The sequence below is a fragment of the Equus quagga genome, chromosome 1, assembly GCF_021613505.1.
Source record: "Equus quagga isolate Etosha38 chromosome 1, UCLA_HA_Equagga_1.0, whole genome shotgun sequence".
NCBI classification, from domain to species: domain Eukaryota; kingdom Metazoa; phylum Chordata; class Mammalia; order Perissodactyla; family Equidae; genus Equus; species Equus quagga.
In genome coordinates this window covers 82701549-82715012 of record NC_060267.1, presented here as the reverse complement: position 1 = coordinate 82715012, position 13464 = coordinate 82701549, and the positions used below count along the sequence as shown (strand labels likewise).

General features: G+C 49.5%; 1 protein-coding gene across 4 annotated transcripts in view; it reads right to left on the bottom strand.

Annotated features, from left to right (window-relative positions):
* Positions 1–5085: 5085 nt before the first annotated feature.
* Positions 5086–13464, bottom strand: part of GSN (gelsolin) — a 55976-nt gene continuing 47597 nt past the window's right edge. For all 4 annotated transcript variants that reach the window (XM_046647008.1, XM_046646990.1, XM_046646982.1 and 1 more), the window contains 7 exons: positions 12226–12316; positions 10227–10397; positions 9419–9593; positions 8217–8341; positions 7905–7982; positions 6084–6144; positions 5086–5473 (listed from right to left, as the gene is read on the bottom strand). In XM_046647008.1, coding sequence (XP_046502964.1) covers positions 5304–5473; positions 6084–6144; positions 7905–7982; positions 8217–8341; positions 9419–9593; positions 10227–10397; positions 12226–12316 — 871 coding nt within the window. In that variant the 3' untranslated portion in view covers positions 5086–5303. The remainder of the gene's footprint in view (positions 5474–6083; positions 6145–7904; positions 7983–8216; positions 8342–9418; positions 9594–10226; positions 10398–12225; positions 12317–13464) is intronic.

Below are 13464 nucleotides of genomic sequence, written 5' to 3'. Positions count from 1 at the left end.
TTGCTGTCACCCAGCTAATCACACAGGCATACCCCCTACTTAGAAATAAATGAAATAAAACCAATGGGGTTACCTGTAGCATTCAACCTTTGAAGAACCTTCAACCTTCTTGAATCAATAGCTGCAGTTAATTGTGGAGCACCAGGCACCTGGCTCTGTGCTCAAATACTTATAATGCATTCCATCATTTTATCCTCAAACAGCTTGATGAGATGCTTTATTATCCCCCATTTTATAGATGAAGACACTGAGGCTCAACGTTTAAACTTAGCCAAAGTCACATGCTTGGTAAGGAGCAGAGTTGGGATTCAAACCCTGATCTAACACCAAGACTCTTAAGGCGTCTAAATATATCTTCATGTGACACTGCCTGCCACCACTGCCACCATCCACGACCAGCAGTCACGTGTTCATGACAACTTTTCAAGACTGTCAAGGTTCATTTGATGAGTGAAACTCTGCATTCATACCCAAGTAGATCTTAAACTTTAGTTTTGGGTCATCTGATCTAGGCCGAAGTTTTAGATCTGGTATTTGTAACCACAATATGTTATAACACCCTGGCCTGAGTGGGAGGAAACCCGGGTTCCAAGGATCGTTGAGCTTACATGCCTCCTTAAACTACATTCTCTCTGACCCTCGCAACACCAGGGCTTCCCAAGATCACTCGGCTAGTAAATGGTGAACCAGGTGATCTCAAAACTTCTTTTTAGCAGCAAATCCCCTTTTTTTCAAAGAAAACTTTGCACCAGTAAAAGATTTACAGTGTCTTTTAGCAGGATAAATTCTTAAGTTCACATTTATAACAATATCAATCAATGAGCCTGTTTTGAAAAACAAAATATTAATCAGACTTCTAAAAGACAATTACAGTCTTAAATCAGGCTCTACCTTCAATTAATTTCTCCATTTTGTTTGAAGTTGCTGTGATATTTATTACCACTTTAAAAATGGAATTTGAATCAAAATATTTGTAAAATCACTGAAGACCTTGTAGAGTTGTACAGATCCCAGTTTTAAAATCACTGCTCTTGCGTGCCTTTCCCACTACACCACTGAAGTTGTAACGTGACCTTAGATACGTCATACCCCTCCCTGAGCCTCATTTTCCTCACGTGTAAAATAAGTTGGGGTACACCTGTGTGGGTCTCAGACCTTTTGAAAATGTGTTGGAAGCTATACAGCACATATTTGCATACAACTTTAGGGGATACGCTGACCCCGACTCCGTGCCTGTCCAAAGATTTAAGAATCATTGGACTAGAGTAATCTCTAAGATTTTTTCTAACTTCGGCGGCTCCAGGGCTCAGATCAGGCTGGGATTTGCCTAAAGGAGAAACACTTGCTAATAGGATACAGCACTTTTCAATCCACTCCATAGCCGAGTTTGTTGTGAAAGGAAATTGAAACCACTGACAAAACTGAGTTTTAGAAAGCTCTAGAAACTTAGTAATTGTGATGGAGGCTGAGACTCTTCCCTTGAAGATTCTGAAGAAAATAGGCTGGAAATTAAGCCCTCTGAGAATTTCTAGATGCCACAAGACTGTAAGGAACCATTACTGTTAATTATTGTTTTCAGCACGGACCCCAACAAAGTCTCCAACAAAATGGCTGTCTACCCAGCATCCATTTACCCTCTTCCTCCTTCCTAGGAACCACGACTTTGGGTACCTCTCCCTAGAGCTCTCACCTAGGGAAGAGGAATTCAACCCCCGCTCCTGGGATGAACCTAACTGGCCTACAGATAATTCCATCCCCCGAGCCCATGATTCGGTCAGGAATGGTCATGTGACCCCAGATGGGCCCTTGAGACCTGAGGAGAGGTTTCCTATGGACTGGGGGACAGTTTCCCCCTTCTCCTCCCCTTTCTGGGAAAACTTCTGGAAATAATCCCTTCTCTTTTCCTCTGGGCATTGCCATGCATAGGTGTAAGAGCCAGAACACCTACAGATATTTCACTAGTAGAACAGGAATGCCAGAGCCAAGAGAATTAACAGGAAGCCCAGACAGACTCATTGGGTTTAGTCACCCACAAGGCCCTCTAAAGTCAGCACTATCACTTATGAGAGTGCGTAAGCGTGCTTATGGTTTAATTTGGTTTGAGCTGGTTTTCCATTGCTTACAGCCCACGAACATCTTATCTGATCCACAGGACAGTGGGTCTTCACCTCCATGGATATCTACTAGGTCCTGCTGTGGGCCCTTAGTTTTACAAAAGAAAGGAAAAAAATGATTTTTTTTAACCACTTTTGAGCACTTATTATGGGCCAGACATTGTGCTAAGTATAACCTCCCTTGATCCTGGTTAAAATCTTAGTGAGTAGGTACTGTTCTTATTCTCATTTTGGAGCTAAGGAAGCTACAAAGTTTCAGTAAGATCGACGACACTGTTGATAAGAGCTGGAGCTAGAATTTGAATCCAGGTCTGGATTCAAAGCCCAGATTTTAACCACTATATTGTACCACCTATATTATTACCATTTGGGGGAAATTGAGGCTCCTAGAAAATTGTGTTGTATCTCTAGTGCCTTGCACACCACCTGACACAAAGCACACAATAAATATCTGTTGAACTGAATTGCCCACGATAGGACACAGGATCCAAGCACAGGCCACTCTCTTTCCAAAAGACACCCCTTTGGCACCTGTCATGGCATTGCACAGTGATTTCTCCATCGTAGATGATGAAAGCCAAGGTGTCTCAAAACTTGTTAGGAAGAGAAAATACATGTTTGAAGTGATAGTGTTCCTGATTTGCCATTCTGCCTTTGAGAGAAAAATATGAAGTCTGAGCAACTCAGTTGTCTCAGGCAACTTCTTTTCTCAGAGCATTGCAGACCTCTCTCTGAGGCCACAGCCACCAACAAACCAAGACTGGCCAAGAAACCACCTTGAATGCCAGTAAACTGAAACAAAGAAAGCATGGGCAAGTCTACCCATGATTTGGCTCCCACAGGTTTCCAGGATGTGAGCTGGCCTTGTCCAGAAAGGCCTCCACCTGCCTTTAACGAAGGGCCTAGGAGCTCCAGGTGGTAGCCGTTCCAGGACTTCGATTTGTCAAGTGGATTGCTTTGGCCATGAAAGCAAGCCTTTCGGGTAGGCAAGGCAGGCTTTACAAGATCAAGTCCAAACTCGAAGGCATGGCATTGGAGGCCCTTTATGAACTGGGGCCCTCCCCACCTCTCAGATTCAAGGCCTAGCACTCCTCACCTTCTGCTCCAGCCACACGGGGCTGTTGTCTGCCCCTGAGCACGACATCCCCCCTCATAGCTCATCTTTTACTCGCTGCACACTCTGCCTGAGACGTCTTGACTCCCCCCCTCCATGTTTTACCTGGAAAATTCCTTCTCCACTCCCCTCCTCACTTCTGCGATGAATCAGAACCTCTGGAGGTGGGGCCCCTGGGGAATCTATGCTTTTAAAAAGCTCCCTGGGCAATTGGGGTGATCAGCCAGCTTTGGAAACTACGGTGTAAACACACACACACCCTTTCTGCCACACAAACCCTCACACTGGTTTTTGTTCTACGGTCCTACACACGGGAGTTTTCACTCCATAACTCGGCTGGGGATGGGGTGAAGGGAGATGGCACAGAACAAAAGGGGACAAACATGGTGAGACAAGACCAGGATAGAGGAGGGGGAATGGGGTCTGTCCACCAGCAGCTCCTTAGGCTGGTTTGGGGCCTCCACGGAGAAAAGGTTTAGAGGCGAAGTTCATGGAAATGTCTAAGAGAAACTTTGTGACACCCTGAGCATGTGCAGAGTCAGGGCCCAGGGGACCAAGTAGGGCAGAAAGGAAGTCTCTCTCCTACATCTTAAAGACTGCAAACGTTGTGAGTATCCAGGGGCAACTCTTGTGATGGGAGCTGCAGCAGCAGAGATTTCTCCAAACAGCTTAGGGGCAGAAGAATGAGTCATGAAAACCAGAGGAGGCATGAAAGGTCTAGGTAGATGTTACAGGGTGTGGTGGCTATAGAGAACGCACCTTGTCACCTTTCTACTACAGGGAATGTAAGTGACAAAGGGCCCCGGCTGCTGGTTTTGAACTCCACCCCCACAAGTGCTCCAAGGCCACGTCTCCTGATGACTGAGTGTAGTGGGGAGCTAAGACACTGCACCCGCTCCTGGGAGACGGGCAACTCCTTTGTTGGCTGATTTTACTCCGGCTCAAGAACACTTTGAATCGAACAGATATTTGTACCCCAGTGTTCACAGCAGCATTATTCACAATAGCTAAGTGGAAATGACCTGAGTGTCCATCAATGGATGAACGGATAAACAAAAAGTGGTAGATACATACAATGGAATACTATTCAGCCACCAAAAGGAATGAAATTTTTACATATGCCAGAAAATGTGTGAATCTTGAAAACACTATGCTAAGTGAAATAAGCCAGACACAGAGGACAAATACTGTATGACTCCACTTATACGAGGTACCTAGAACAGGCAAATTCATAGAGATGGAAGGTAGAATAAAGATTACCAGGAATAGAGGGGAGGGGGGAATAAGGAGTTATTGTTTAATGGGCATAGAGTTTATGTTGGAGATTATGAAAAAAGTTCGGGTATAGATAGTGGGGATGGCTACACAACACTGTACAGTAAATGTATTTAACGCCGCTGAATTGTATGCTTAGAAATGGTCAAAATGATAACGATTATGTTATGTATAGTTTACCACAACAAAAAATAATAACAAAAATGGGACCATACCATTAATAAAGTTTATTTTTTTACTTTGGCTCAGGAACTCCCTCAAAGCTTTGCTGAACCTTCTGGACTGCACGGCTGTCTAAGATGCTTCCACTCAACCTTCTCTCCTTCTCTCCTTCACTTGGGGTAACACTTACATCTTGGTCTGATGGCTCTCCAGCCTTCCCCGGTTCCCTCCCTATTTCCTTTCACACAGAGAGTTCCCCTAGTACAATCTATGCACATTTCATCTCATCTTGGCATCTGCTTCTTGAAGCACCAGGATGAACCCACAGGGTGAGTGAAGCTCATCCGCCATTCACAGGCGCGTGTGAGGCCCCTCCCTGGCCACTCCCAGAATAATCACCAGGTCACACTGAGCCACTGACACACTTCAAAAAGCTTTTATTGAATTCAATTTCCAAAAGCACAGAGACTTGAGACAATTTTGCAAGGACCCTGAATTTTTGCAGGGTTGTTTTTGGCTACTGTAAAAAAAAACCACACACACAGACCAGAGTGGACCTGCTCGCCGTTAAGGTCTGTTTGAGGGATGGACAGTTCTACAAGGCACTGACCAGTGACAGGGGTGGGGCCTGCCCTTCCTCAGGCAGCCAGCTCAGCCAAGGCCCTGTCCAAGGGATCCACAGACCAGTAGCTGTCATCCCAGCCGAGGAACCAGCCCACGAAGGACGGAGGCTCAAAGCCTTGCTTCACGACGGTGATGGGGGTGCGCCTATCGCGATGAGCTGGGTCTGTGTCGATATACCGTTTAGCTGCAGACACACGTGCAGGAGGAGGAAACCGCATGAATCCTTAGTGCTCCCCTCACCAGGAGGTGGCAGTTCAGGGTAGGAGGTGCCTAAGACGGTTTTTGTCCTACTGCTCCTACTGCCCAATCCCTGCACTGGACACCACTATCCCTCAAGGGCAATGACACCACATGACTCCTCCCCCACCCTGCCCAGGAACCCAGGAAAGGAAGGGGGTTACAGTTTCATATCCTGCTTCACAAAGCTTCTATCATTTTTCTCCTGCTGTCCCCTATTGGAAGATATTAAAGAACCAGCTTTTGGGTTCCCAGCTCCCAAATCAGATCTGTTCAGCTACCAGGGATCTGCTCCCCAACATCTAAACCCTGACAAGTTCGGTCCTTGGGCCTTCTGGAGTTTTGATGCAGCTTCTGTCTGTTCCTTCCTTTCCCTGGCATGCCGTGAGGCTTTCTGAAGGAACTGAGCTGTTCTTTTACCACATGAGGCAGGGTTCACGAGGGGCTGACCATGGATGAGGAAGTCCCCACCCCTCTGTCACGAACTCCCAGACCTGTAGGGGAAGCTGCTCCCATCCCCACATGAAACAGACCCACAGGCAGACTTGGGTTCTCACCAGAGGTCAAGGCTTCCGTCTTTTCCTCGTCTTGAGAATCCTTTCCGACCCAGACAAAGACCTGGAGGTGAGAGGTGACATGAAAAGTCCATGAGGGGTACTGACCAAACTCACTGCTGGTGAGAAGGGGGAGGTTCTGGGTGCTGGACGGGACAAATCTCAGCTGACAGAGGCCACAGAAGACGGCTAGAAGGATTTGGAACAGAGGCTGCAAACTGGTGACCTACAAACATACTTGCTTGCCCACCCACCACCCCACTGGGTCTGCACTATCTTTTTAGATAAACTTAGTCCCCAGCTAACTACATTAAATCTAGACTTCCAACTTCTCTTGAAAACTTGGAGGATCTGGCAACCGTGAGCCTTCGCCTTCACGTGGATAAAGCTGAGCAGAGGCTGCCTCCTTTAGATGGGAAGGTCCAGTTTGCCTCAGGCTCCACCACTCCTTCATGTCTCCCCATGCCAGCTTGCTTCACTCGTTAACGTTGACAATCAGATGCCATCAGGCACTGAGTTTGAGATCCCTCTCTAAAAGTTCATGAATTATCCCTTTCCAAGCATTTATTTGTTCAACAAATGAGTGGCCAAACATATGCCCACTGGTTTATTCATCAAACAAATATGCTATGAGAGTCTGCTATGTGCCAGACAGTCTCTGTGTGTCTGGGCCAACATGGGTCAAAGGCTTGGAATAAAAACTACTCATCAGCACTACCACCATTTTGAGTCTTATTACAAGTTTTGTTACACCAAAAAATCTATTCAGCTGATTTTTAAATATCATCTATCTTTATGTTTGTCTAAAATATTTTAAAGAGCACCTGTCATTGATAAAATAGTATTAGACAATAAAAACCCAGACTTTCTTGCTCTCACTCATTTACAAATGTGCTCCCTAGTAAATCGGTCCCTCCATAGTGGGTGCTGTTGTCTATTCTGCTCATCATAGGATTTCCAGCATTATGCCTGGGAGATGGTAGCGCTTCATAAATGTTGGCTGAGTGAATGAAGAAACAGATAAAGAAACTGATTAAGTAGCCATTGGAGCAACCAATGACAGTAGCTGAATGGCTCAAGCTGCAAACATCTTGGTACCAATGTTCCAACTGAGGATCCCAAGAAACAGTCCTGTGGGTGGAGGGGACTGTTATACCTGCATGGCTGCTACCTATAACCCTGACAACTCTGGGAGAAGCCGACTTGATAGCAAAGGTCATTGACTGCAACCCCCACAAGAATGTAAGTCCTGTCGGGGCAGGTCCCTAGCATCCAGAACAGTGTCTGACTCAAAGCAGTGCTCAGTTAATATTGGTTGAATGAATGGAGGGCAATTTCCCCTGCCAAGTCCTACATGATCACCTTCCCCAGGAGATGAAGCAGAGAGAGCCCAGAGTCCTCTAAAACAGGAGATGCACTTCCAAACCTCCAGGTGACCCCAGACAATTTGTGCCTGCGTATGGGATGCTGCTAAGTCCAACTTTTTTTACCAACAGATTTACAGAGTTCACACTCCTCTAAGGCCTGGCAGAGAATGCCAGCCATCTGATTTGCATTAAGATGGTGCTTTGCAGTTTTGCAAGGTGATTTTATCTACAGCTCATCTTGCCGGATTATGCAAGGTAAGGTACCATCACTCCCATTTTGCAGATGAGGAAACGGAGGCTCAGAAAGGAGAGGTGACTTGCAGCTGCTCGTGGACTTTTCTAGCAACGCCTGGCACGGCCTCTTTTAAGTCCTTCCAGCAACTGTCCTAGAGCTGGAAGTCTAGCACCTCCCACTCGCTCGGGCCCAGACAGCCTTCACCTTCTGTCCTTTACCCACCTGGTCCCAGGTGTCCAGGAGCATGACGTCATCAGTGGCCAGGTCTTCCTGCATGAACTCGCCAGGGACCTCTTCGATCTGGGAAGGAACAGAGAGGTTAATGAAAATGCACCAGCAGGCCATCTTCCCTCCCCTGCTGGGCTTCCTCTTGCTTTCCCCATGAGGGAGTCCTGGTGTTCAGAGCTGGCTCGGCATGCAGGGCCCTCCTCCCTCTGTGCTGAGCCATCACAACCGTTTCTCCCTGCCCCGCCGCTGATGGGCCCCGCTCCTGGGAACATGCCTCCCGAGGGAAAAGCAGAGACGGGGTCTCACCACAAAACGTCCAATCTTGTTGGAGCAGGCAAAGAGGCGAGGAGGGTGGGCGTCCATCTTCTTGTCCTTCAGCCGCGGGGACGTGCGGTAGGTGGCCTTCCCACCCAAGGCCTCCCAGAAGCTGTCTGCGAGGGGAGGCCACACAGTTGCCAATTGACACCGCCGCCTCCCTAGCACGGCTTCCAAGACCCTGGGAAAATCCCTGCCCTAGGGTAACCAACTGCTCTCCATCCCCAGCCTCCATCTTAAAATCCCAGGAGGCCAAAGAGGGAAGGGGCCTGAGGGATTCGAAGGTGATGAAACGGAGGCCCAGAGAGGGCAGAGTTGGCAGTAGACACACAGCCAGGACTACTTCTGGCTGGAGACTGACGACAGCACTGTTAGATGGGGATAATTATCCCCACTCAATAAACGAGGCGACTGGGGCTCAGACAGGTTAAGCAACCCACGCAATATCACACAGCCAGTAAGTGGTAAAGCCAGGATGCAAAACTTGTCGGACTCCAACCCCCATACTTTTTCCACTATCGCTGTTCTGTCCCTGTGTGGCTATTTAAATGCACTGAAGTGAAATACAATGAAAATTCAGTTCCTCGTTCTCACTAATTCCCACCAGTCACATCTCACATGCTCATTAGTCACACATGACTAGTGGCCATCAAACTGGACCCAGCTGATAGAGAATAGGTCCATCCTCTTAGAAGGTTCCATTGGGCATTGCTGCTCTAGACTAAACTACTTCTCCCCATTTCTACTAAGCATCTAACAGGAGGGTGTGGGCTCAAAGTAAGAGCAGAAAGACTGAGGGCTGGCATAAGGATGATGCTCCTGACCTATGTTCTTCAAACGGAGCAGGCTTGTGGCATTTCTGTCCATGGAGATTTGAAAGATTAGGCGAGACCACAGCCCTGTGAGGCTGTTACTCCTGCCTACAATCTTTCAAGGCTTCCTGGCGAGTGACACCTCCTCCAGCAGCCTTCCCTGACTGCCCCAGCCCCCACAGAGCTCTCCTTTCTCTAACTCCTGGAGGCCTCCCTCTCACTCACCAGAAGTGGGTTGCATCCAACCCACTTTTACTAACACACATTCAGGACAGGCACTGAGGAGGGGCGAGGATTGAGAGCCCCCACACAGCAGCAAGGGAGGGAACCCAACAGCTGCAGTCCCCAGAGAGCAGCAGGTCCCTCTGCCCCAGCCCCTACCTGGCTCACTGCCTTCTGCCACCTGCACAGGTTGGGCCCGCAGCACCCTGAGCAGCTCCTGGGCCCCCGTCTTCTCCGCCTCGCTGGCTCCTGCACCCACCCACAGGTAGGCAGCCGAGGGAGTTTTCAGGACAAAGGCATCGTTGGAGTTCAGCGCGCCGGCCTTGGGGATTATCTGGGAGGGCAGTGCTCGATTAATCAGGAAGCAGACCAAAAGCCCTCGGCCCCCTCCCCACAGCCTGGAAGACGCTGCAGCAGGACAAGCTCTGAGGTGGGGACTTGGAGGAGCATACCCTAGCAGAGCTGAGGGCACAGACTTTGGACCTGGGGGGCTTAGTTGACTCCCATGAGTCACTAAGGCACTGTTGTTAGCCAAGACAGTTCCAGAATTCTGGGCCTCATTAAAAGAAGTTGAGTGCCCAGAACAAAGGAGGTGACAGTCCCATTCTCCTCCAAACTGCTCAGACTGTCCTGTACGATTATGTTCAGGTCTGCACTTTCCACCATGAAAGTGAGAGTAGCCATCTGGAACGTAATCAGGAACAGTGTCCAGACTGTGAAGAAGGGACTACATGTGAGGTAGAGAGCTGCCCATTATGGAAGGTGTGCAAGGGGTACTGGGCATCCACAAAACAAGGGGAAGGCTCATATAATCCTGCTGCAAGAGGAGGAAGGTACAAAAAGCTGGTTTTTAACCCACCCTGTGGTTAACCCCTTAACCCCCAATCCTGTGCCGAGGGATCTGCCCATTGATCTGGGAGCTTTCAGGGAGGCCGATCCCTCCTGGGGTCCAGGGCCTGGGCATTACCTCAACGGCTCGGGTGGCTCCAGAGCTGCTGGCCCGGACCTGGAAGAGGCGAGTACTGGCGGGGGTCGTCTGCCCACCCTCGCGGGAGGTGCCACCCTTGTAGACGATCATGGGCTTCCCGCCAAATAGACTCATGAGATGGGCAGGCTCCTTGCCTTGGACCACACGGCTCTGGCAGGGAGACAGGAGGGCAGGTCAGGAAAGGGGGGTGGGAGCATCAGTCTTTCTGTGTGGCACCAGGCTCACCCCCCATCCCAGCCAGCATGGCCCAGGCCCCTTCCCGAAACAAGGCCACCGTGCCTGTGTCTGTGTATGGGTGGACCGTGCCCCACAGCTCACAGGGGCTGGGCAGGCAAGCGGGAGTTCCAGGAAAGCTGGAGACAGCACTACTGCCTGAGGTCCCCCGGGCACCGCCTCCAACACTCCCCTCCCATGAGGACCTGCCTTGCTGACCCTGAATCTAGTCCAAGAACCAAGAGAGTCCATATTTGCAAAAATTCCCTTAAATGGAATCACAGGGATTGTTCGCCGACATTCTTCCAGGCTGGTGACATTAGCCCCAGGCATGAAAGCCCACAGGGTGGTGAGAATAGAACCTTCCAGATCCAGTGAGACGCCTTCTACACAGCCAGTGCACCCCAGATGCAGGCTGTAGTCAGGGGCTTGGTGGCGGGAGGGAGCAGGGCAGGGAGGTCTCTGCCAAGATGTATCACACCTGCCCCTGCCCGTGTGCCCACCTCATTTCAGATCCCGGCTGTGGCCCTGGCTAGCTAAATCTAGAAGACAATCTCACATGTGTGTTGAGAGTACTGTGGTCCCTTCCAGTGTGACCCACCACTGCTGGGTGACAGCTCAGATCCCAGCTCCGCCCGGCCGGTGAGAATTTGGGCACATGCCTCAACCTCTCAGGTTCTTCCCCGGTAGGATGAGGCCAAGAATGCTACACCCAAGGCTGTTGTCAGGATCAAATGAGCTAAGACAGTAATCATCCCACTCGGCACCCAGAGGACCTCATTGTCACGGTCAAAGTTCAGGACCCCAACCCTGGATCCGAATCTAGAGCCCTGTCCACTCCCAGGGTAGGACAGAGGAAGCAGAATTCAGTCTTTCTCCCCTACCTGGCTCTGCATCCCTCCTTTAAACCCATAAATCCCTTTACATCACATTTACCACTTAGCAGTATCCCCTTGTTCTCAGGATCACGGTCAACATCCTCACTATGACTTCTGGGTGGTCTGGCCCCTCTGAGCACCACTCCAGACTCCTATCATGACACTTTCCCCCTCGCTTTAATACCCAATGCTTCCTCCCACCTCAGGGCCTTTGCATATACTCTACCCTCTGCCTGGAATATGCCTGATCAACTCCTATTCATCCGTTAGGTCTCAGCTGAAAAGTCTCTTCCTCATGGGGAGTGGCCTTGTCTAATCCAATTAGATCTCACCTGGGATCTATATGTTCATATACTTAACACATATGTATAAGGGGCCTATTATGGGCCAAGCACGGCTCTAAATGCTTTACAAATGCTAACTCTTCATCCTCATGGCAATCCTATGAGATAGGTACCGTTGTTATGCCCAGTTTGAGAACATAGAGGCACAGAGAGGTGCAGTGACATGGCCTACGTTGCCCAGAGGTGAAGACAGGACTCAGACCCAAGTAGCCTGGCTCCACGTCCATCCTCTGAACCATTCCGCCCTGCGGCTCTCCTGCTACTCTCTCCACGGCCTCTTATCATTTTCATTCACGGCACATGGCAGCGTGTGGCTATACATCCAGTCGCCCGCATGTCTGTTGAACATCTTTCTCCCCGCTAGACTGTAAAGGGCCTAGGCCAGGGGCAGGATCTGTGTGCTCATGGCTGCAGACGCAGGGTCAGGCCCAGGGGAGCCCTGCATGAATGTTTGGAGGATGGATGGATGGACAGTCAGATAGATGAGTGAACAGCTCAACAAGGCCCAGGGTGTGGTCCAGAGGGCCAATGGGCTGGGCTCACCTGGACAGGGGTACCTCCCAGTTCCTCATCCAGCTGGGTGGTCAGGATGGCAGATGCAGCGACCTCATCCTGGGTGGACTGGGCGCCCTGCCTGGAAGAGAAAATGATACTCGACACGGAAGTTTGCACAGAGCCCCGAGTCTCTCCTTTGCCCTGGGCCTGACAACCCCTGTAATCTCTCGACTACAGGTAACAAAGCTAAGACACAGAGAAGGAAAAGATTCTCTCAGGAGGAACCAGAGCCAGGAACCAAGCCAACACGCCACAGCCCCTGCTCAGCATGTCGCCTTATCATGGAGATCTGAACACAACCACTGGACTTCCCTACCCTAAATGTGCCCCTTGGGGGATGGCTGGCTCATCCCTTGCTGGGCAGCCGTCAGAGAAAGTGCTTTGAGACTTGAATCTGAAGTGCAAAGGTGGCCAGGACATTTTTTCAAGGTAGAAAGGCAGGTCAGGGAAGAACAAGTGCGACGTGAACCCATTTGTGGGAAAAGCCATCAGTCACTTTAGCCTCACATGGACATGCACAGATAAGTCTGCATGGATGTCCACGAAAACGCCAGTGGTGATTGTCCTCATGTGGGAGATTTAGGGGGGCGGTTGGCTTCCTGCCCCACCCCTTCTGATACTGTCTAAATTTCCCTTAACCAACATGTGTTATCCTTATAAGCAAATAATCTGACAAATTGATGTGCCAGTGCAGCTAACTAAAAAAAATAGTCTTCTTGTGAATTTGGTACCACGTGTATGTATTGCCTGGTCAAAAAAACCCCTGCTTTTAAAAGTCTGAAGTTGTTGGGGTCGGCCCGGTGGCTCAGTGGTTAATCGCACATTCCGCTTTGGCGGCCGGGGGTTTGCAGGTTCGGATCCTGGGTGCGGACATGGCACCGCTTGGCAAGCCGTGCTGTGGCAGGCATCCCACATATAAAGTAGAGGAAGATGGACACGGATGTTAGCTCAGGGCCAGTCTTCCTCAGCAAAAAGAGGAGGATTGGCAGCAGTTAGCTCAGGGCTAATCTTCCTTAAAAAAAAAAAAAAAAGAAAGGAAAAGTCTGAAGTTGTCAGATTGAGAGGCATTCTACAAAACAACTGACCAGTACTCTTGTAAGGTATCAAGGTTGCGAAAGAAAGGTAAAGACTGAGGAACTGTCACAGATCAGAGACACGATGATTAAATGCCATGTAGGATCCTGGATTCAATCCTAGACCAGAAAAAGAATACTAGTGAGGAAAATG